This window comes from Sander lucioperca, chromosome 3 (genome assembly GCF_008315115.2).
Source record: "Sander lucioperca isolate FBNREF2018 chromosome 3, SLUC_FBN_1.2, whole genome shotgun sequence".
Taxonomy (NCBI): domain Eukaryota; kingdom Metazoa; phylum Chordata; class Actinopteri; order Perciformes; family Percidae; genus Sander; species Sander lucioperca.
In genome coordinates this window covers 20,415,460-20,440,375 of record NC_050175.1, presented here as the reverse complement: position 1 = coordinate 20,440,375, position 24,916 = coordinate 20,415,460, and the positions used below count along the sequence as shown (strand labels likewise).

At 40.1% G+C, this 24,916-nt stretch overlaps 1 protein-coding gene across 1 annotated transcript; it reads left to right on the top strand.

Moving 5' to 3' along the window:
* Positions 1–608: 608 nt before the first annotated feature.
* Positions 609–24,509, top strand: aldh1a2 (aldehyde dehydrogenase 1 family, member A2). Its single transcript, XM_031314234.2, has 13 exons — positions 609–857; positions 9,762–9,866; positions 10,540–10,680; positions 11,362–11,491; positions 14,009–14,070; positions 14,857–14,985; positions 16,316–16,429; positions 19,266–19,368; positions 20,010–20,194; positions 20,317–20,481; positions 21,844–22,001; positions 23,264–23,338; positions 23,576–24,509. Exons 1-13 carry the CDS (start codon positions 741–743, stop codon positions 23,646–23,648), a joined length of 1,557 nt encoding a protein of 518 aa, XP_031170094.1. The 5' UTR covers positions 609–740; the 3' UTR covers positions 23,649–24,509.
* The last annotated feature ends 407 nt before the right edge of the window (positions 24,510–24,916 follow it).

The window sequence follows — 24,916 nt, the reverse complement described above, 5'->3', positions numbered from 1 at the left end:
AATCTGCTTTAATATGTAGGATAACTTGTTTGTTAACTATTTATTAGGGTATATTTCAATATGAACTCGTATGCACAACATGGAGGAGAAATCCTTGATGTGGATATTTGAAATGAATTAAATTGAACAGGAACTGATGAAGATCGTAATAAAGTCAAGAACAGCTACTAAATATTGTGGTGAGATCGTTTTTCCAGAAAAATGTGCAGACTTATTAGTGCTGCAGTATGTTTGTGTAACTAAAGTCTGTTTCACCGAAGGAGCCCATCTATATGAACCCTTAACATAGGTCTAATGTAGCCTATGGTCTAATTTAAAACTTACAGCCTTATATTGAGTTCAGATAACATTATAGGCCTACCTGTGATTAACATACTTAACAATTCCAAACTCTTTTGATAATGCATGGCACTGTGTTTTTTTGTGTTATAAAACTATGAATTACTGTAGAAAACAGTCGGCTGTCGGAGGGTGAAAGCAGTGAAAACTAAGTGTACCGGGGGGTGTGAGGTGGGTGGTGGATGTGTTTCTCCTCCTTAACACGCATGGCTAAGGTCGTTTAGCCTATGTAAATGCGTGAATTTAATTTTCAAAAGGACAGCCCTTTTCGTTGCCCAATGAAAATGAACCGCGGCTGACACCTGGCTATAAACCCAGGAAGAAACCCAAAGTCCTAATCAGAAATCTGTTGAAAAAACCCCGAGAGGCGCAGCAGGCAGACGAGTGGAGAGACAGCCGCGATGACTTCCAGTAAGATCGAGATCCCCGGAGAGGTGAAGAGCGACCCCGCTACTCTCATGGCATCCCTCCAGCTGATGCCTTCACCGGTGCCCAACCCGGAGATCAAGTACACCAAGGTCTGTTTCTCTCCACACTCTCGCCGCCGACCGTCTCGCTTTGAGCGTATAACGACTCAGCTGCTGCTCGTACATGTCTGATCATTTGTATCTTTAACCAGAACTTTTTAAAACTTTTCGTGTATCGGCAACTGAAGCTTAAGTAGCCTACCAGACCGTGTAGCTCACTCAGAGCTGGAACTGATAAACTTCTCCGGACTAAACTTTCTAACAGACCTGATAAACTGACAATTCAAGTCACGATGAGTCTCTTCTGCGTCCACGTGCTAAGTGTAGCTCTGAATTAAATACTCAATAACCCCTGGACAAGATCATTTAAACTAACGAAGTATATAACGGACATAAGAAATTTCATTTTTTTGTTTTCATGGTCACACTTTACTTGATTCATAAAAATTTACATTTTTACATATACCTGGTATTATGATAAAGACTGATAATTGATTTTGCAGATAATTTTAACCAGTTATAATTGCCACAAAATAGAAAATAGTGTTTTTATCAGGAGGCGAAATAACGTATTAATAAGGGCGTGTCATAGTTTGAGCTTGTTTAGGAAAAGTGTCTTAAAATTGATGTAACACTGAGTGGACAACTATATTTAACTATTATTATAAATGTTGTATTTTTTCACATTGCACCTGACCAACAGCCTTTCAGGTTACTGCATGGAAAGCAATTAAAGTCGCCTAACAAAGGGATATAAAAGTAATTAAAAGGAAAGGCTAATTATACAAATTTGAATATTACAAGATTGGAACTAAATCCTTATCTTTCTTTCATTGTTTTTGCATTATGATTGTAACTTTCACTTCAGTTTGATTGTGGTATATAAAGAGTCATGCAGTTCTTAATTTAATTAATCTTTGATTGCTCACAATGATTTTAGGTAGCCTATCAGTGGCAAAGGCTGAGTTTGTGTATAAACAACACAACCCAAATTCATTCTTTATTTTTAATGAAGTATTTTCTTTCACTGACATCAGTAATTACAGCATTAAATCAAGTGTTGTCTCATTATTATATGACAGCATGTTTGTTTAGCAAAAAAATGGTTTAATACTAAAATGCTCACAGAACAAATGTGTTATCAGAGCACATACAGATTGTCCTTTAGTCAGAAGTGTGTGGGTGGGAGAAAAGGGATGCAGAAACAGCTGGAGAAAGCAGCTTGAGTCAAACAAAGAACTTCATTTGAGTCATGAAACAAATCATGTTGCAGATATGACTAAAAAAATATGCTTTCAGAGAGACCATCTGGTGATGATACTGTATGTAAGTCATATATTCTGGTTAAATACTTCAAAATTTTCTCAGAATAAAAAACATTGCAGTATACTATTATATAATTGAAGCAATCATCAATCAGTAAATCACATGCTCTTATTTCTCATTAGAGTGTTTGAGCCTTCACTTGGAATGTGAGTCTTGACCCACCACAAGTCTTGAAACAGTTACACACATGTTGAAAGTAGCTCTCATATAAAATGCCTGTTTGGAAACATCTCTGCAATGTCTTTACAATGCACACATTGGGACACCTCAAAGCAAATTTAAGTCATAAGTTAGAAGTTCCTAATGTGTACTGATTTATTTTGGTTTGAGGTGTCATCTTCAGCCTTAGCAGCCAGGATGTAGCCTGCTGCAGTTCTGTTGCTACTGAAAGAGTCTTTTAGCTGCAGAACAAGTGTTTTTATGATTACCAAGATTAAAGGGCACATCTCATAGAGGTCAGATTGATGATAGCCTGGTGTAAGTTCAGCTAGAGCCAGGGCCAGTTTTTAGCCTGTTATATTAGGGTCAGCTTGTAGAAATAATATTTTGGCCAATTGGGTGGTTAGTAGCCCAGAGGTTAGAAAATGGAACTAGTAACCCAAAGGTTACCAGTTCAAAACTCTGTTGAAATGGCACAAAAGGCTGAAGGACACCTGGCTTGGCAACCCAAAGGCATATAGTAGGTTTTGTTTCAACATTGGTGGGGATATATATGAAGTTGGGGGTCTGGTGGTCCTCCCCCAGAAACACTTAATTTCCTGCATTCTGCTGAATTTGTATGCATCAATTTCTGTCTTTTTCTACATCAATTAATGAATGGTGGAAATTCCTTTGTTTAGCCTATGTAAAGACACAGAGCCCCGTTTGAGACTCTGGTCTCTGGATGAGACTAGCTTAGGGAAGCGGCTGTATGCTGCTCTTCATCAAGGGTGGAAAACCCAAACTATGGCAGAAATACATGGAGCAACAGGTCTGCCGCAGCAGAGCGCATCCATTAGAAATCAACTGAAGCTGCTAAACTGACCACGGAAGCCGCGCTGCTCACCTCTATTTTTTACAGAGACAGTAGACACAGAGCTATAGACGGGTCTGCTTCAGAGCTCTGTGTGTTTGTGCCTGAACACGACGAGAAGACGGGGTGGGCAGTGGGTGACTTTGGAGGCGGGCTGTAGGCTGCCCACCCAATTTGAAGTTAGAAACAGTACTAATATTTTCTGTGCTATTTACATATATTCTTAACTTTTGATTGTGTAGGCAAGATGCACATTTGGGTGGGCTAAGCCCACCCCTACCCCTGGCTACCGCCGGCCTTGGTCAGTGCTATAATAATTGCTCTGTGTTAACATATACCTCAGTGTTTTAAGTGCAAAGGGCACACGCTGCTGGTGCACCATAAAGAGGACAGTACATGTTGTATAGGCTCTGTCGTGTTAGTGCAGAGTGTTAGTTAAAGGAAGGACAGAGGAAAATTTAGGGAGCGACTTGGTGAATTAACCTCAAGGAATTTGGTTCATCAAGTCCCTGTTGGTTTGGTGGACATAGGGGGCAGAAGGGCCCTGATTTATGGGAACCCCTGGCGTGGGCTCTCCTCACACCCTGTTCCTGTTCCCAACCCCACTGAATGCAGGGGAAACAACCAACACTGTTCGCTGGCCTGTAGGGCGTGTGGATGGCGCTGCAAACTTCCAGACACAGATTCTTTCCTCAGATATTGTTTTTACACTAATACATTTATTTTTCTGCAACATGAAGGCAATGATAAGCTTTTCCTAACTTACATTTAAAAAAAAAATAGAAATCTTTGTTTTGCAATGCAAAGATTACATGTGAGTGACCCTGGAGACAGAGATATGGCTGTTACAGTATTATTACTTAAGAGGTTTGCTTCTATAACATGAGCATGTCATAAAAAATGGGTTATTGCAGTCAAGGGTTGCTCCTTGTCCTTTTCACCAAGTCATGAACTTCTCACCGTCAACGACACGCTGATAGTATCAGTAAAGCTATCTTCCCATTTGTGTGCATCTGTATAAGATTGGAGTTCTTTTATTGGTCTATTGATATCTACATAAACAAAATTGGTAGTCTTCATATACCCTTTCTCTTTTAGCTAAAAGCTTGAGTAGGAAAGCTGTCTCTCGATTGTCCTGTCCCCTACCCCCACATTTCTATCGCTAGAAGGCTCCAACAGCTGGCTTACAAGACAGAAATAGTTTAAAGGTTGATAGGACCACGAAGGAAGCCATAAATAAGAGAGCCATGATAGCTATTTATTGATGTTTTCCACTTGTGGTAGAAGTGAAGAAGAGAGACTCTGATTTATGAATAATTAAAGCAAACAGAGAAACCTTTCCTGCGCTTTTTTAGTGGGTGATAATTCTGGCCTTTGTGGTTTTTCACACCGTTCAGTGATAATGACTTGTTAAACCAGACACTTAGTGGGACACATTTTACTGGGAATGGAAATAACTCTGCTGTTTTACTTAGAAGGAGCAGTCTGTAAAATGTTTTTTTTGTGTAGTAAAAAAAACAGCCCATTGTTTTGCCCTCGAAAGTTTCCACATTGACAAATGATTGCAGTTTAGCTGACTGATAAGAATGTGTAATAAAAACAAATCTACATTTTTAAAATGGTGTTTGTCGTTCCAGTTTAGTTTTGCTGTTCTTTAATATAATTATATTCTTTAATAGGGTAATAACGTGGAAAATAGTGCTACAAATATACAAAACTAACAAAGACCAGATTGAGGGATCAAATTCAGTGGCCTTGTGCATTGTCTGAGTCACAGATCTCTTAATCTTATCAACAGTTATACATTTTCTTTGTTGCTTTGCTCATGGTGGCATTAGTGCACTTTCACCACAGGAACTTTTGCAGAACCTATCTGCTAAAGACCCGAGTTTTTGTAAAGCAGTCTATGCAGAGACATCCACTCAGTTTGGATGAATAAGAGGCTCCATCAATCTGTCACTGATTGAGATAGCACAGATGGAGGCTTGGGGCTCCCCGATGCTAGGTGCTGTCCACCGGGGTGTAAATTATGACCCTGTCTCACTGTGTGGGTTAGTGGCCCTGCCTCGCCAGAGCCTGACCTGCAGTTCTGGAGTTTTTCACTTCAAAACCACCATCTTTCTGCGATCAAGATCAAACAGAGCCAAAGTTAGGGGATACTGTGCAACTAAATGATTTATCACAACGAGCACAGCGAGAACTCTCCCCCCTCCTCCTCTGCCTTTGCTTACACAATCTCCCTGTTCGCACATACATGGCCACATACTCTCTAAAACACATCTCTTTGATTGTGACAGGGTAAGTGTGCACTGCCATTAATATGTCCATTGGTGTGAAATGCCTACTTGTGTTGCGAGTGTAAATTATCATCTTAGCAGACACGTCAACATCATGTCCCCTGTCTCTTAATCACTGTTTAAGGAAGAGCAGTGACAGCGAGGTTACCCTGTTAACTTCCCATACCTTCAGTCTGTGGCCCTCTTGACAAGGAACGTGTAAATCCTTACGGTGTCATTATGAAAAACACTTGGCTTCATAAATCTGTTGGAGTATAGGCTTTTTTCATCAGCGAGAACAAGACATAGCAGAGACAGAAGTGCTTTTCTAGATGTTTATTTGTCTGTGGAAAAACGTCACATTTAAAAAAGAAGACTTCCTTTTTGTCCACTGATCCCATGAGTAAAACAACTGTTCTTTAAACATTTCCTTGACCTGAGATTTAGAGATAAGTACAAAGGAAACTTTCAAACCTCAGATGTTCCAAGGGAGAAAAAAACCCAGTAGGTAGTAGAGGAAGTCCATTTTTATTGTTGATTCATGAAAATCAAACTGTGTATCACTGTTGTCTCTTAGCAATTTAGACATTTCATCAAGATTGTAGATTAGGTTCTGATATATTTGTGTACTAAATTACATTTACATTAAAGCTGAAAGGTGATATGTTTTTGATGAATGATAAGATTGTTTTCTGGCATTTTGCTCAGATATTTGAAAATGGAGGTTTTGGGATTGATGTACGCCGATTGGATAAGTTACTGACTACTGATGTAAAATATGCCTTTATGGATAAGAACCTGCTCAAAACATTGTCAACAGTTGTATTCAGCTATAAAAGAGGAAATTTAATATCCCCTTTGGGGTTTTAAAAATGTATTAATAAAGTAGCATCATATAGGCCTGGAAAAGGGTTTAATCTAAACTGTCTGATACTCCAGTGATGTGCACAGTCTCTCTGACTACTGGAAGAAGTGCATTTCATGGGTGCATCAACAGTAAATAACTGAATAAGAAGTTGTTTGTAATTACAGCCTTATGTTAAATTTATGTTTCTCACATAACTTCTGAGTCAGAATGAACAACTTTAACCACTTGACCACACACTCAGACGAGACAAAGACGTTTGCCAGTCAGTGACAGCGAGGTCGCCCTCGCCAAACCTAGGAGCGCTGGGTGGCATTGTCTGTGGGGATGTGAATAAAAAACACGAAGGCTCCATGGTGTCAGACATGTGGAGAGGAGTAGGAGAAAAAACACCAGCTGGTCTCCACTTTCACATGCTCTCCACTCACTTGTAACAGTAGTAATTATAAAACTTTTGAAACCCATCCAGAGAGGAAATAGAGGTCCTGTGATAGGGGAGGATATGAAACTTCCTGCGCAGACGAGTGTTGCAGGTGCCCGGGTAGGGTTTGTCTGGCTGTGGAATCTTGGCACACACACACACACACACACACACACACACACACACACACACACACACACACACACACACACACACACACATAAATAAACCCTTATACTCCCCCTAAAACCCCTCTCATACCAACTCAACCCAAATCTCATCCCCCCCCCCCCCCACCCACCCCCTAAAGAACTGAGTAGCATTACTTATTCCTTCAGCCGTTAGTATTTGAGCTGTGAGAAGAAGCAAAGAGCCAAACAGATGTTTTGTTGGCTGCAGAAAGTATTTTGGCGTTTCTTTCTTCCTGTTACAGTACACTCCTAAAAATGAATTATCCCAAAAAAATCACGCAAAGTTTTTTAACATGAAAAATATAAAGGACATAAACACTTCACTTTTTACTCAGTGCAAGGTTTACAAATCATCATTTTTGTAACAGATGACGATGATTAAGACACCTGCATCAAATGGCCAAATTAGCAAACAAACAAAAAAACCTTTAAATCGTTTGTGTACATCATGTTTCATCTTTTTATTATGCCCATGGTCAGGCTCTCTCTGGATGATGTGATTGACAGCTTTTGCAGAAAAGCCTGGGAGTTGCTAAATGTTTGCAGCTGCCCTGTGGCCCATGCAGTCTTGACCTATATGCTTACTGCTTAGCTCTAATCCACATCAGGCCTCCTCGTTATGCGTCAGGCATCACAGATCACAGCTTTTTGTCCGTTCCAATGCATTTTTTAATTAATGCAGCAGCACATGTTTAAAACTTTTACAAGTTGTACTTTAAATGGTTTCATTGTGAGAGCAGAAAATAGTATATTTGGAAAATGTCGTCATCATTTGTAGTTTGAGGACACCAAGTTAATTCTAAGTGCTCATTGGCAGTGCAGATTGTAATAAACATGAAATAAACATGTGAAGTGATAGTGACGACCCCGCAGGGAATGGGAATGGGAAACACGATTTGTCATTGTAAAATGTGCACCCTTGCACTTGCTTTTTCATTCTTGTGTTCTTTGCCCCTCGTCCAAATGATCCTAAAAGCAATTTTAAGAAACTTCAAGAGTTGATTTACGACTCAGCACTGTCATCTTAATCAAGTCTCTCAAAGGAACGAGACAAAAGTCTAACACCAGTCCGAGCCCAGAGAGAGGGCCGAGCCAAACGGCGGCTGACAGTTGTCCTTTTCTGGCCGTGATTTAGGTGGCGGCCTGCTCCACTGTTCTCGTGCTTCATCCGTTCTCCTTTAGCAGTGTCTTGTGAGAGGGGTTACGCCATGCATAAAGCTACCCATGGTCTGCATTCTTGCTCGGACTGTTGAGGCTGTCAGGGGGCTCCTGTGATTTAGGGTGCCCCAGTTCAGTGGCCCCTATAAATTTAAAAACTAATTCAGTGCTCTACAGGACTTTCTGTTTTTGTAGCTGGCCCTCTGCTCCTTATCGTTACTGACAATTTTATGAAGTGCTCTTAATGAGCGTCAGATTAAAGGTGGCCTCTGATGGAAGGCGCCTAAGAACACTGTGCGGGGAGAGAGAAGCCACTCTGGCCTTGTCTGTCTGTGTGTTTGGTGTGTGTGTGTGTGTGTGTGTGTGTGTGTATGTGTGTGTGTGTGTGTGTGTGGGTTCCGGGGGGGTGGTGGTGGGGGGGGTGTGTGACCAGTACAAAGGAAACGTAGAGGAATGAGTCTGTAACGTATGGTTCTGTGGGGTGGTACACACAGATAGTGAACACCTTAAATGTCTACATGTGAGTTATTCATACACAGAGACCACATCATGAGCCTCCGAGCCGTGGGAATGAAGAGGAGGATGGAGGTAGAGTGATGTGTTTGCTGCGAGTCCAACAGTTTTCAGACTCCCTGGCATTTTATACCAACCCAAAAGTAAACACGGGTAACAGTTTACAGCCAATTAAATAGTGCTTAAAGCCCAACGTTTATGGAGTTAAACATGTTGGAGAGTTTAGGGAAGCTTAGGCCAGTGGGATACTTGAACCCTGCTCTCAGGTTTGCTCTCAGTGCATCTGAACTCCTCTAAAGTAGAAAGACGGTAAGAGCATATGTATACACAGAGGGATTTGTGCCAGCAGATGTTCTCTTTCCACTCTATCTATCAGGCATACTGACAGCCATTAAAAACAGTGTGTGAGTAGTCTTCCTAATGGATCTAAACATGTCAGCTTTTTCTTATGACTTAACTTGCGTAAGATATATTTGCCAATTTCAAATCACACCTTGCTTACCAGCATATAAAGGGTTGGCTTTTATTTGTTTGCGACATAATTCTCAGCTTTGTGACTCTGTAAACATTTACTTTTCTTTTGGTCTTAATAGATGTTGAATATGTCCTGTTTGGAATCCCAGGCGGTTGTTTAACGGAAGACTTGCTTTAACGCATCACAGAAACCAAGCACGGCACGTGTTTTATGATCTTGTAAACGAGCAGCGATGTTGTGAAACGTGTGTCTGTGCGCTTGGGGGTGGGTTGGTGGGGGTCTGGTGTCTGATAGGGATTTATCTGCACCCCCCACCCCTTTGTCTGGATGGTGGAGCACTCCCCAGAGAGCAATGCAGGACAGGCTGGAATCTCTGTCCACATTTCCAGAGATTCTCCCATATCCCTTACACAAGAGCCTGGAAGAGCTGGGACTGTTAGTCTTTTACAGCCTCAACTACAAGCATGTGATGAAATGATTACTTAACATAACATAAATATTTAAAAAACAAAAAAGTTAGTCATTCTCTCACTCACATCCCTCTCAAGCTTGTTTGCAAATTGTATCTTTGCAGTCAAATTAAGTTTGCTTGAATAAGGTTTTAATAATCAATTTGTACATTCATATAAAGGAAATAGCATTTATAACTTTATATTCAGATCTTTTATTGCATCTGTTTACTAAAATATAAAAAACTGCATTTTTATTTTTTCTGCAGATTTTCATCAACAATGAGTGGCATGACTCTGTTAGTGGGAAGGTCTTTCCTGCCTACAACCCAGCTACTGGAGAGCAGATCTGTGAGGTCCAGGAAGCAGAGAAGGTAAATACTCGACAGCATCTTGGATCTTTGGTCCGTCTTTTTCAATGAAAACAGGGTTATCTCACATATAAGTATCAATACAACACTATATAAATACTCCAGGTAAAAGTCATGCTTTGCTTTCAAAATTTTACTCAAGTAGAAGTACTAGTAACAAACTCTGTACTTAAAATATCAAAAATAAGTACTCGTTATGCAGAATTCCCCCTATCAGTGTTAAATTATTTTATTATTGGATCATTATTATTGAGACATTAACATGTAAGCAGTACTTTAATGTTATAGTTGGTAAACATGGAGCACATTTTAACTACTTCATATACTGCTGAGTAGTTTAATCAATAACAATGCATCATAGTTTGTAAACGGATTATATGTTTTGTGTGCAAGATCTTAATCTGAAAAGTAAATAAATGTAGTGAGATAAAAAGTACATCTCCCTCTGAAATGTAGTGGAGTAGAAGTAGAAGATAATCTTAATTGTACTAAGTATACACTGATTGAGCAAATGCACTTACTTTCCACCCCTAGATAGTTTGATAATGAGATTAAAAAAAGTAAAAGTAGGCTAAAAGTTATAAAAAAAAAAAAAAAAAAAACATTGTAGAAAATATTCAGATATGCTACTGGCATCTGGATCAGGTTAGATAATTAATGTTTCTTTTTTTCATAGGCTGATGTTGATAAAGCGGTGCAGGCGGCTCGCCTCGCCTTTTCTTTGGGCTCCGTATGGCGAAGGATGGACGCATCTGAGAGGGGGCGTCTTCTGTCCAAACTGGCTGACCTGGTGGAGAGAGACAGTGTCAATCTAGCAGTAAGTTATATTGCTATGTCTCTGAATTAATTAGTCAATGTAAATAACTTTTTTAGTATAGAGGGGGTAAGTTATTATTTGGGTATAATAACAAAAAGTCCTCTTATCCACTTGATTGTTACCCTATTTGTAATTATTTTTAACAGCACTGTAAATGCAGATAAACTGTAGTATAACAATTATTCCTTTGTCTCTTTATTTCATTTTACACCACTTGCCCCTGTGTTTGAAAATACTCACAAACTTGCTTCGTGTGGGGCAATTATTGTAGCAAAACTATTTGCAAATTGTGTGTGTAGAGTTCTGTAACTATATCTCAATCTGTAAGTGCGTACTCAGTTTTGTCTACACATTTACAGATTGATGTACACATTTTCAAATCTCAATACACATGCAAATCTGAATACAGATTTTGAGATTTTTTACGCACACACGGGTTGAGATACAGTTACACAACTCTCCACACACATTTGCAAATAGTTTTGCTACATTAATGGCTCCATAGATTTGCCTTAAAAAGAACATATAACTGTAACTTAGGGGCTGTATTTGTAGTTTAGTGTTATCTTAGTGTCAAATTTCACCCACGGGAGAGTGTAAAGAGTGGAACAGTATGGAATTATGTGAGGATCACAAGGTTATATCACATATTTTTTAAACGTCTCCCCCGTCTCTCTTCAGACTATTGAGTCACTGAACAGTGGGAAGCCTTTCCTGCCCACCCTGTTTGTGGACCTCCAAGGAACCATAAAGACACTGAGATACTTTGCTGGATATGCAGACAAGATCCATGGCACTTCCATTCCAATGGGTAAGATCCCTCTTTGAGAGTTTGAGACAGCAGAGTTTAAGTGAAATGGACAAAAAGGCAGAGTGGTGGTGGGATCCCTAGCTTGTTATTAGTTGGGCTGGGTATCAAACCAAAATACTTTGAGAATCGACTGAATTGTGTCTTCACTAAGTATTAAAAATGATAGTACCAAAAGTTGGTTTCTTGGTCAGATTATGACGATCACGTGCCTTGATTTAAATCATAGTTTCGTTAATTTTCACAGACACATTCCTTGTACAAGAGTTTGTTATAATCGTGCATTACCATGCTCCCGGGATGGTCCCATTTCCCAAGTTGGGAAGTTGTTCTTCCGACTTTGGTGTGTTCATAAGCTTTAAGTTGTAATGCGGAAACAACATAGACGCTAAAAAGTGGTTGTGTTGTATTTTATTGCTCAGAGCGTTTAAACAACACGTTGATAGCTGTTTCCAGTATTTATTTCCTGTTTGAAGCTTTATATAGGTGATTTGTCCCAGACTTGTTGCTGCACCAGTGTGCCAGTTGCTTTACCTGACTTGTTATCATGTTTAATGCTAATAAATAACTTTTCTAACTAATCTAGGTCACGCTATGTGGACAGCAACTAACGGTTACAGCCTAATACTCTATCACAAATTACATGTGAGCAAAAAATGAATAAGCAATAGCACGTGATTTAATAAAAAGTTTCTTCCATCAACCTAACATGTACTTTTTTACTATGTAAAATTACGTCAACTCGGAAAATTGTGTACCAACATTTTCGCCAACTTTCCAAATTGTTGTTGTGGCATCAGGGGCGTTCACGGAAATTGTTCCAGTTGGGAACAAATTTTTGCAATTATTCTGGCACCACATGAATGCAGCATTAGACAAACATAGATTTCACAGCATTTCAAACCTGTATAACTGTTTTGCCTTTTAGGGGCAGTGGAAACAAGCTGTGAGGACTGACATATCATCCCCTTTTACGTTGATATGCCAACTTGGTAGCAAACAGCTGCTTATTAACACACGCAGCAGTTATGGAGCATCATTAGTATTTGGAGTTGTGTTTCTGTCCACCTAAAGAATGTGAGTCCAGTATTCACTCTCTTTTAGCTCTGTTTTGGTCTCCATCAACTTCTGAGCGGAAAATCGGACTCTTTAGCTGTTAAATGCTCCACTATCACCAGCTAGTTACTAACTGTGTCTGTCTGGCATATTTAGTTGAATGAAAAAGAAAACCACACTTTAGTCAGCAAAGTAAAGTATAAAATTGGTGATCAATCCAAACACTAACCATTATTGTCCTGAGGAGGCTGCCACCAGTGTCGCCTCACTAAGGCAGTTGAATTTGGGAGGGAGGAAGAGGGGAAAGTTGGCTGCCTGTTTCAACAGGAAGCACAAAAAAATCACAATAAGAGAGAGGACATGGGAAACCTCCTGATACCACCGTATTGTCCCTCTTAAAGCTTCTCTTGTACACTGCTGCCAAACCAACCGCAGTGTGCATTTTGCCAGGGCTTTGGTTTAAGCTTTATTGCTCTAGTAGACTTTCAGAGGAAATAAACAAGGGTATTCCTGTAGCCTGTAGGCTGTCTGTGAGTGAACATGTTGGTTCACCTGTCAGGATGAAGTGCAGGATATTTATCATCAACAGCCCCTCAGCATCTACCCGTCTTGCACGTTATGCTTATATTATTGTGTTAAATTTGGATCACAGACAGTGTGAAATGAATGGGGAGTGACATTATGTGGAGCACCTTTGGCTACACAGTTTGGTATAGTTTACACTGCTGGTTCCAAATTGAAATATAAGTCATCTTGCTTTCAAACAAACCTTGCAGATACTTGAGCTCCTCCTGAAAATCTTATGTCTAATAAGTTTATAGTTTCATTCTCCAAACAATAACAGTTTTGAAAGACCCAACATCCACTTTGGAATTAAGGAAAAAGGTTGACATATGAGAATCTGTACTGCAGTTTTGCGTCCATTGTCATACAATTATTATCTTGGCTTGTCATCTACCATTGGTCATTTCAGTCCAAATGCAACATGAGGCAATGTTTCAGCAGCTGACGACTGTTGTAACAAATCTATATACACATTTCTCAATATCAATTGTTTTTGTGGAGAATGAAAAAGCATGGCACACCCTCACTAAGTACCTCCTTTTACTTAAGTAACGCAAGAGGAATGAGCAAACATTTCCAGCATAACACCCATCTCTATGACCCAAAACAGTTACACACATGCCTGTGCTGTAGGAGGCTTGAAACGAAATGTAATCTCTCACCAGGGTAAAGCACCAGGAATGTTGCGTGTGGATTCATTTACAAATTAACATGTTGAGTCAACAACACCGCTGGTATCAGGTGGTAACATTTTTCATCTGTGTGTTTCAGGCATTTTACAAGCTTTAAACTACTAAAGCCAGAAATAAATGACCCTATTTTCTCTTTTGTGTGTGTGTGTGTGTGTGTGTGTGTGTGTGTGTGTGTGTGTGTGTGCGCTGTACGTTTGTTCTTCCACAGATGGAGAGTATCTGACATTTACCAGATATGAGCCCATTGGAGTTTGTGGACAAATTATCCCTGTGAGTATAACCCTTCCTACATGTGACATACATGATGGATACAAGTGGACATAAAAGCTTGGAGGGAAAAAAAACAACAAGAAAAACAGATAACAGTTAATTGGCTGAGTTTAAAAGAGATGTCTCTGGCCTGTTTGCAGAATTACAATCTGGATTTTCCAGTAATTTCCTAACAGTCACTGTTTATATGTGTGAATCCTGCTGGTAAGCCCCCAAAATGACGATGCCAGTGAGATTGACTAATAGAGAACAAGAAGTGAGATACAGAAGAGCAAGCTGAGGGATTTAACATAGTGGGTTTGAGGAAAAGAGAATGGTGAGAATAGAGGAAAAGATCAAGGAGAAAGAGACACTGTTGATTGTGCAAGAGTGCAGAAAGCGTGTGGTTCTGTGTTAAGCCCCATGGGCTCCTGTGTAAAGCAGAAATAACACAGGCCTGTGTTGTGTACAGTGATATGGGTCTATTGCACATGTGTTGCAATTTCCCGGCTTTCTCAGAATACTGTGGGAAGAGAAAATACTGTACAAGTGCCGAGAACATTTTCTCACTTGACTATGTTTAGACAGAGTGAAAATGAGAGTAAGTGACTTAAGAGTGATGAGTTATTGAGCTTGACTTGTGACCACCCAGTGTGTCAGTCAGATGCATGATGTCTTTTTCCTGTGTGTGTGTGTGTGTGTGTGTGTGTGTGTGTGTGTGTGTGTGTGTGTGTGTGTGTGTGTGTGTGTGTGTGTGTGTGTGTGTGTGTGTGTGTGTTTGTGTGTGTGTGTGTGTGTCACGCACAGTGGAACTTCCCTCTGATGATGACAGCATGGAAGCTGGGTCCAGCAATCGCATGTGGAAACACTGTTGTCCTTAAACCTGCTGAGCAGACACCGCTCACCTGCCTCTACATAGCAGCTCTCATCAAGGAGGTAAATGACAGAATCTCTTTGCCAACCACACATGTGTTCACGAGGCAGTATGCCAACATTTTGTTTGGGCAGTCCAAAGTTTATAGCCCAAATAACCAAATCTGAATCAATTTTAGGCTTCAGTTTGCCAAGAACACAGTGTTTACTATGACCACTATGGCCAAAGGCCCAAATGACAAAACGTACATGCATTAATTGCGTGTCAAAAACACTAGTGGCCTTGAAATGAATTTGGTTAACTCGTCATTATCGCATTAATTTTGATAGCCCTACAGACAACACATTTGTAATAGTTAAAGGGTCAGTTCAAATCTAATATTAAAACTAATTCAGTCAATTCAGATAATTTTATTGGGGCTATACAGTCTTTGTTTAATATCTAGTTTCAACCAGCTGCTACAAATACGTAACACAAAAAGTAGCTAAAAGTTAGCACAATTTCTAACACCTTATAAAGCTTAATCATAATATAATCCTAAATAGTGCTTATAGTGCTTATATGAGTCTGGTTTAGTGCCAAACTGAACACTTTAAACCATGCACAGACTACTGAACTGAGGACAGTCTGAATGAGTTGAATGGTGATGTGAAAAAAAGTGAACAAGCTACTTAGTCAGTGACTTAGAATCTTTAACTGGACCGAAGGAAACATTTGGAATCAGCAAAGTTTAAAGTCAATAGGAAGATAAATATCACTGCTTACACATTTCAAAAGAGTAATGACACACAAAGCCCAGGACGAAACATAACTGTCATATAAGACAGTCATGTCCACATGAAATACGACTTTAGGTAGCTTAAAGGTTTGATTATTTCAAAGCTCCGTCAGACGCCCCCCCCGGCGATTGGATCGCCTATCATGATCTCAAATCGCCTACAGTAAGCATGATTGGACAATATGAAAATAGAAACGATTGCCCAACCCTAATTCAAGTATGTAGTAGATTCAAATCCAGAATGGGGGTTCTGTAGCAGTGCATTGTCAATGTCAGTAGCATGAGGGTTAGCAAGTTGTGTAAAATACGGGTAAACACATGAGTAAGTTAAACAATATAGGAACAATGCAGCATCACATGTTAATGTAAAAAATAAACTAATCACACTGTGCAAATCTCAGTCTACACATCCTCCCTGTCTCCCCACTGCCCTCTCTGTCCTCGCCTCTTTCTGGAGACTATCTGTCCGTCGCCTTCATCTTTTTGATGTTCTCTCCGTTCTCTGCTGGTAGGGAGGTTGGGTTGGGTCTAGATTCCCCCACACTGCCTGTGGTTTTGCTTGGCTCTGCTGTCATCTCCACTAAAGCTGGTTTCCTCTCATATTGTTTTGACAGGCCGGGTTTCCACCGGGAGTCATCAATATTTTGCCAGGATTCGGGCCAACGGCAGGAGCTGCGATTGCTTCGCACATGGGCATAGACAAAGTGGCTTTCACAGGATCAACCGAGGTACTTTTCTCTAATAGTGTGGCTCAGATGAACAGCTGCCTACTGCTCTTGCTTTGCTTTTGTCAGCTAACACAGTGACACAGTGACCAACATGTGCAGAGCATAAGAGCAGGCTGGGTAATTAGGGGATGTTGTGTGCCTGTATTGAAGTCTAAATGACAAACAAATGGGGTCTTACATAAACTGTGTGCCCTGTCATTACTTCTCATGACAGGAGGCTCTGATTTTATCTGGCACACATGCACATATTTGCGCTGTCAAGCGTAAAAAAAACACATCTCTGTGAAAACACTGCCTCATTTTCCTTCTGCTATCTTTGCTGTATTAATGCACCTCCTCAGCCTGTCATTGAACTTACTACCAGGATAAACCCTTGTAACTTTGCAGAACAGGGGAGCCGTTAAAGGAAAGCTAAAGCATCAAGAACCTACCATGTTAGGTGTTGAGCGCTCGGAGGTGTTGCGGTCCGAACACATTCCTCAGGCCAGAGGGAACAGCCAGAGTGACAGCAGATTAGTTTTTACTGCAGATCATTTATAAACATCTTTTATTTCTAACTGCAAGCTAACCCCTCTGCTTAAACTATTTACATTAATCCTAATGTAGAATTTATGTTTCGATGTGACCAGCCTATATTTCACATGTATCTTTGGTAAATGAGCCAGGTTTATGTAATGTTCGGATTAGCCTTGTGGTTTATGGAGATGTCTGTTTTGTCTCTGGTGGTGTGTTGGAGAGGCAGCGTGTATATGTTGTGAGCAACCTCCGATAAGCCCACACAGGTATAGACATCACAGATTACTGTCCCTGATGAGCCAAACAGACACAGTAACAAAAGCAAAATTAGACAGCATGATTAGAAATATATATTTATCCTGTGTATGAATGGCACTAACATTATGTCTTTATGATTTTCCAGCACAGTATAACCTAAAACATACATTTTCCTATTCCAATCTCTCACACACACACAGACACACCCAATCAGTGTGTGCACGCGAGCTTGCATAAATGCACCTTCTAACACAAACATCTTCTTTGTTTTATCATCTCGTCTTGATTGATCATTTCCTTTGTGAGTGGCCCAGTTTTTTTTTACTAGTTTTCCTGTTGTTTCATGTGATCTGGAGTCAATTACTGAGAGAATGAGCCAGTGCTGTAAGAGACTTCTGATGCCCAGACAGTGAGTCACCACACTGTAGTAGCAGTGGTGGGGGAATACTAGTCACCACAATATCTCCTCACAGGGTGGAAGGTGGTGGTGTAGCTACAGGTGGATTTTAGGACCACAACTCATTCTCAAACTCACTCACATGTGGCAGTGACTCCACATGGAGGAGTCTCGCAGCCCAGCGTGTTTCCTTTACCATGAATAAACACACGCTAACCTCCCCTTAGTCAACCGCTTTGTGTTTCTCATCAAAGACAGACAAAACACATCAGAAACGTTGAAGCCAAGTATTGTGTTGTTTTCATTCAGCTTCGTTACCAGCCACAGCACAGCATTTGATTCTGTTCGGACTTAGACACAAGATAAGCTGGAAGATGAGTCTTTTCCATGTTGGAGGTGGGGGATTTTCGGTTGAACACCGAGAGGGTATTTTTCCACTTTGGCTTGTCAGTTCTCTCGGAAAATAGGAATAGGAACAGGAAGATGAACACTTTGTTTAGGGTGTAGGGTTAAGAGGGAGGTGTGTAAGATTTCTCAGGCTTGTTATCTTTTGAGCTAATACAATATTTCACAACATGAAAAAATATCAGTTAAAGCAGCTGATTCGTTCCATTGTTGAGACTCAGTAGAGACTCATGAGAACATTTTTGAGAAAATATCAGAGAAAATATCTTGAATGAATGCAAATTACGATGAATGATGTATAAGGGTGGACTTATAATGATCACATCATTACCAAGACTACCATATTCTATCAATTTTAAAGTAAAAATTCAGCAATTTGGGAAATCTATTTGACTCCTGAAACATTGTTGAGTTGTATTATTAATCACAGTGAACCTCACGTCTGCATTCACTTTTGTTACTGTTACTTCAACATTGTAACACATTTACATTGTGTGGAAACAAAATACATGCTTTTCTGCTCTTAAACTGCCTCATTATTCATAGAACAAATGAATGCAGATGTGATGTTCACTAGGATTGATTGCACAATATAAACAAGTCAGCTAATTTATTTTCATACCATAAGAAAAATAATGAAAATCAAAGGCTACCAGGAACAGTAGAAAAAAATACCTAAAAAAATATGAAAAGTTATAGCATGTGTTTGAAAATGGTCAGCAAAAATGTAAAGAATACTTGATTTATAGTAAAGGAGTTAAAACTTGCAAAAACGCTGGTATGGTCCTTTAAGATGAGTTGTGATTCCCTTTAGTGACCTTATCAAGCAATGCTGTTCTTAAATGTTTTATTTATTAGTCTTCATTTGTTTACGTCATATTAAGTAGAAATAGGGATGATAAGAAAAAACACAGAAAATCCCTTTTCGTCTTCCATATTGACACACCGGACTGGATTTCATACCGCCATCAGATAGTTACATCCCCACCCACACACCTTGTGGTTGCTTCTTCCTGCCCTTCATTAGACATCAGATGCTGGTCCCGGCTGAAACATCATTTTTTGCCTGTTGCTGTCTCCAAAACCTGTAATAGATATTCATTCTGTTTGTAGAACTCATGTTTCAGCTGGCCCACCGATGCATTCCCTGTTTGGAGCTAACCAACCTCTTTAAGCTATTTAAGGGCTCCAGCTGATTTACTGATCTGGCCGCAGGTCTACATTTCTGTGAGTAAACCCCTGATCTGTTTCCTTCGCTAGGTTGGCAAGCTGATCCAAGAAGCAGCTGGGAAGAGTAACCTAAAGAGAGTGACGCTGGAGCTAGGAGGAAAGAACCCCAACATCATCTTTGCAGATGCTGATTGTAAGTTTTCAAGTAGCCTAATGTTTTATTCAGTGCTCCATTTACCCATCACCCTCACTAGGTTGTCCAACACTATCAATGTTTTGTTTAACCATGTGTCCCATTCTGAGGACCTCCAGTCTGTGGATAAACACACATGGACTGAGATTCTTAAAATGCTTAGAAGCTTTGTAGTGCTATGAAAACCTGTGGATGGATGGGTTTCATATGAATTCTAAGTGGCTCACCAAACGGGGGGTACCGAGGCTTTCAAATGCTTTCAGCAGCCATGAGAGGGGCTCCTAAAGGCCTGTAAATCAGGAGAATGGACCCTGACTCAGTCGGGTGCTTCAACCGAGACCCATAAATCACAGGGGTCCGTTAACCCTTCGTGCGCAACAGCAGGATCCTGTCTCTCAGGTGTCAGGTATCAGTTTTGCACAGGATAGCTCCAATAAATATTGGGACAAATTTTGTAAGAATATACTACACACACATTCTTTTACAAAATGAAGTTTTTGCATGTAGATGTGATAATTTCCATTGACATTCAATTCTGACTCATTTCACTTTTAAGAAAAAGTTAATATTTCTTATTTAATAATTAACCTTTAAAAACTATTTTATCTAATTATTGATTTACTAAAATCTCTTTTCCCCAGTGGATCTAGCTGTAGAACAGTCCCATCAGGGCGTGTTTTTCAACGCAGGCCAGTGCTGCACGGCAGGCTCTCGCATCTTTGTGGAGGAGCCCATATATGATGAGTTTGTTCGGAGGAGTGTGGAGCGAGCCAAGAGGAGGATAGTTGGCAGCCCCTTTGATCCCACCACTGAGCAGGGTCCACAGGTGAGGTCAACAGATCTATAGCTGTACCCCCCTTTTTCTTTTACTTTCAAAATGTCTCTGTGTTTTTTATTTGTATTCTCTGTCCTGGCCTCTCATATAATATCTGTCTTCCACCTCCACAGATCAGTCGGGAGCAGCAGAATCGTGTGTTGGAATTTATCCAGAGTGGTATCAGTGAAGGAGCCAAGATGGAGTGTGGAGGCAAAGCTCTGGGCTTGAAAGGGTTCTACATTGAGCCCACTGTTTTCTCTAACGTGAGGGATGACATGCGCATTGCCAGAGAGGAGGTATGATTATAATAAAAGAACAGGGATTTTGATAACTAATGCCTGTGTGAAAAGCAGCGGTGGAAGAAGTACTCAAGTAAAAGTATTAATACCATAATATAAAAATACTCCACTCAAGTCAATATCCTGCATTTAAAACTTAAAGTTTTATCAGCAAATTATACTTAAAGTATAAAAATGCATCATCATTTATTTGTTGATCTTATGTATTGTATAATCTGGATCTGCAGGGAAACTAGTAACTAAAGCTGTCAAATAAATGTGAAAATGTACAGTAATTCCCTCTGAAATGTTTGTGAAGTAAGAAGTAGCATGGAATTGCTATCTCCCACGCGTAATCACCCACGTGCCAGATGTCCCTCTCGTTATGAGAGCTATCGAATCTATCGGATCTATCAGAGCTTAGATAGATAGATAGATGGATGGACTTTATTAATCCCAAACCACCCACGATGGCTGTGATTGGTTTAAAGAAATACAAACAAGCCAGAGGTTTTCTCACCAATCCCAGAATAGAGACAGACCATGCTGCAGCGCTGACACAGCGCTACCAAGATAGGTCTGGCTATGCGAGATTACCCTATATTTAACCCTTCACACCTCTTTATATGTGACCAGTAGGGTTGGGTATCGGTTGGGTTTCATCCGATACCGGTGCCTACTCGGTATTTTTTAAACAGTTCAGGTACTTAAACGGTTCCCGAACCGGTACTTAAAAAAACGAAATGAATGGCAACAGTGTTTGCTAGCCTACTTGATATGCAAGATTTGCGGTTGGCATTAAATTACTAGATTTACCCGAAGAGGAATGGCTGCTGTCATCATCATCATCTGTGATGTCCACCACCACACTGGTATGGCTGGGACTCTCTTCAATTTGTCCAGCGAGGCCGACACTGGCTGCTGCTGTGCTTGGCCTTACATTGGCCACCTTACACGGTGCATTGTTCGGCTTTTAAATAAACTCCATGTGTCGCCAGATGTTTCATCAAATTCAATGTGTTACCTCCCTTGCATGACATTGGTTTAAGGCATCTGTTGCATGTCGCAGAGTCTGCATCCTTAGACGTGAAATGCAGCCAAAGCTTGGAGCATTTTGACTTCAGCATCTTCATTGATCCTCTCACTATCAGTTCTGATCAACAAGTGTGCTGAGTAGCGGCGGTAAAAAAAAGTCAGGCACCGAAATGAGGCACCGGAATTTTCGTTCTTTTTCGGTCTTGTTACTACCGTTTACGTCGGAACCGGTGCCCTATTGGCACCGCGTTTCGGTACCCAACCCTAGTGACCAGTAATATAGAAAAATAATATATATACAAATAAAGTAAATTAATTAACCTGCATATTCCTATCTGTTTACAGATTTTCGGTCCAGTCCAGCAGATCATGAAGTTCAAAACTATCGAGGAAGTGATAGAAAGGGCCAACAACACAGATTATGGTTTGGTTGCTGCCGTATTCACCAACGACATCAACAAAGCCATGACCATATCCACAGCCGTGCAGGCTGGCACTGTCTGGTAAGTTTCGTGCTGTGTTTCTTTAGCTGCAATCAATAATTTTTCATGTGGGACGTATCAACCATTTCAGACTCTGGCATCCAGAAACTGTAAACTGGCGATGTGCCACTTCACTATCATTACACAAGCCACAAAGACATGTTTTCCTTCCTTTTTTCCACTTCTTTCCCTCAGCTCAGACATTTGAGATATAAAATACCGAAAGTAACATGCCAGTGCAAGACAACAGCGCAAAATGTAAATTGTAAATGTAAACTGACACCCTAATTTTATAATTTGTATAAATGAAATGATCGTTCAATGTTAGTTCTTGAGTTCACCTAAACTTGTTTTGTTTCTTTTGTAATTATCTGCAGATGGCTATGAGTAGGGATAGAGTTATAGCTAACATACAGCATCTGCCAAGAATGTTTCACCACTTGTCATACTTGACTGCAATCCTCTGCTAGCTGAAGAAACATTTCTCTACTTTGTCCTTCATTTTTGATGCCGCCCAATCACCACCCCACTTCTCTTCCTCTGTCGAGGGTTTTGTTTGGTACTTTGAGAAGGACCAAACCTCTTTTTTCACTATCTTTTTCTTCCTAGACAAGAGGAAATTATGGTTCCCTCACAGCTGATACTGACCACAGTAATGTAAAGATATTTGGCATTGACCTCAGACTACCAGGAGTCATCTCCTGATCTTATAGATATGACTTCCATGACGTCAGTTGATGGCAACCTCATGGTGATGACAAGACTCCAGGAAGTTACTAGTCCCAGCCAAGAAATAGTCCGGCACGTAACTCCCTGTAACATAGCAACGTGTTTTTTTTACACTTACTACACATATGTCGAACAATTCCTTTAATGACCTGACCTCAAAAAGCTACATTTACTTAGTTAGAATATTTGTTCCTCTCATTTTTTCAGACTGAAAAATCTTCAGGCTGCACCTTTCCAATTCCTTTGATCCCAACATTGTCCCACTTCTACTCTACCTCAGCTTCAATCGTCTTAGCATCCATTTACTCTTTCCTTCCCAGGCTGCTGCAGCTAGTAAATTCACAAATGTACAACCTTTCAGCTGTGTTTGCTTAACAAAAATGGAATTATGTTGTTAAATCCAGAGGGTTTCAAGAATAGCAACAATGATGACAATGAATCAGCCTTACTGAATGCAGCTTTAATACTTTGGGACAAAATTAAGCAGCATTTTACAATATCAAAACACAGGAGTCAACGACACAAGAGTGATCGATGTTTTGTGTATTTCCCAGGATAAACTGCTTCAACGCTCTCAGCACACAGTGTCCATTTGGAGGATATAAAATGTCTGGCAATGGACGTGAATTGTAAGTATGACTTGACTGCCTGCCCCCTGAATATAAATTAACCACAATATTACTTATATTGACTTTGTGTTTTGAAAACCTATTTTCCAAAATTGCTTAACATTCCATAACTTGATCTAAGAGGATATTGCAATATTTTTGCCTCAAGCAGTGTTTACACTATATTTCAATGCTGCTGTCAGCGTAATAGTTTAAACAAAATGGGCAGCGTTGTAATTTCCTGTTTTCTGTTTTCAGGGGAGAAAGCGGCTTGAAGGAGTACTCAGAAGTGAAGACCATCACGATGAAGATGGTCGCCAAGAACTCTTAAGGCAGCCACACTTTCTTGGGGAGGAGGTAGCGTCTTCCTCATCACTGACCCGCCTCTTGTCAGTCCGTCCACAGTGGCAAACGACAATTACTATCAAAACTAGTTATCTCCACGGTAACTACAGGCTGTGTGTGACCACTCGCTGCCCTCCCAGTTCCTCCATCAACTCTGCAATGCTCGCAACGGACAGTCAGCTAATCCCTGTCCAGCTATCTCCACCTGCCTTGAGTGACTCTCTCCAGTCTAACTGAGTACCACTGAACTACCCCCTAATGTATACCTCCTCCACTAACTACACTAAAGCACTCACAGAGACAATGGGGAGGCTGTTCTGACTGCAAACCCCAATAACAACTCCCCCTCCCAGTTGCTACACCCTGACCCCCCCCCCCCCCCCCCCCCCCTCCCCAGATGCTGGATGCTCAGAGACTCAGTCGCCCGCACTTGCAATCAACCCTTTACTAGCAACTTGTCATGTGTTGGGAGGCAGTTATTCTTTGTACTGTGCGGTATGATCGTCAAAAAACCTCATGTTTCATTTTCTTGGTAGAATTTATGCAAGCATGTCAGCTCATTCAAGAACACTGATGTTGTCAGCCTCAGATATGAATGGATGAAATGTTTATTCAGAATTAAAATGGATTTCTAATTGTCTTTGTTTATATTTTAGCTTGTATGACTTAACACTGTATGTCAACCTTTGACTGATGTAAGCGTGAAGATTTTAACCTCTTAAAAGCATTTTACTCTCACCTGCTAAAAGAGGAGTAGATGTATTTTCAACATTATGTAACTGATTTTCATTGATGTCCATCTATGTTTATGTTTATACTATCATATGCTATAAAATTATAAAATGACCATAGTTCTTTTTTTTTTCAGTAAAAGCTTTTTTACTGGAAAATAGTTTTTGTTTACTACATTATTAGAACTCTCTCACTCCCACAGTCATGGCCAGCTTTCTCTGCTGCTCAAGAGGTCACACAATTTAAAGTTTTATTCAGGACAGAGATCTTATTCTACACATCTTACATTAATCAGTTGGGAGATAAAAAAAAAGGAAAAAAGTGTGCTGCTGAAACTTACAGACCTGGGTCAAACACATCAATTATTTAATTAGTTGTTTTTGAAAATGCTTGTATTGATGCATCTCATTTGGAAACAAACTGATCCAAAGAAATTATCTAATTGAAATATTAGTCCACGTTAAGCATATTATTTTATATTACATTTTAATTTCTGAAGTAGTACTAAAATACATATTTAAA

Coding starts and splice junctions, on each gene's coding strand:
- aldh1a2 (XM_031314234.2), top strand. CDS start 741: ATGACTTCCAGTAAGATCGAGATCCCCGGAGAGGTGAAGAGCGACCCC. Junction 14,071..14,856: donor TTTGTGGACAAATTATCCCT/GTGAGTATAACC, acceptor TGTCACGCACAG/TGGAACTTCCCTCTGATGAT. Junction 22,002..23,263: donor GTGCAGGCTGGCACTGTCTG/GTAAGTTTCGTG, acceptor TGTATTTCCCAG/GATAAACTGCTTCAACGCTC.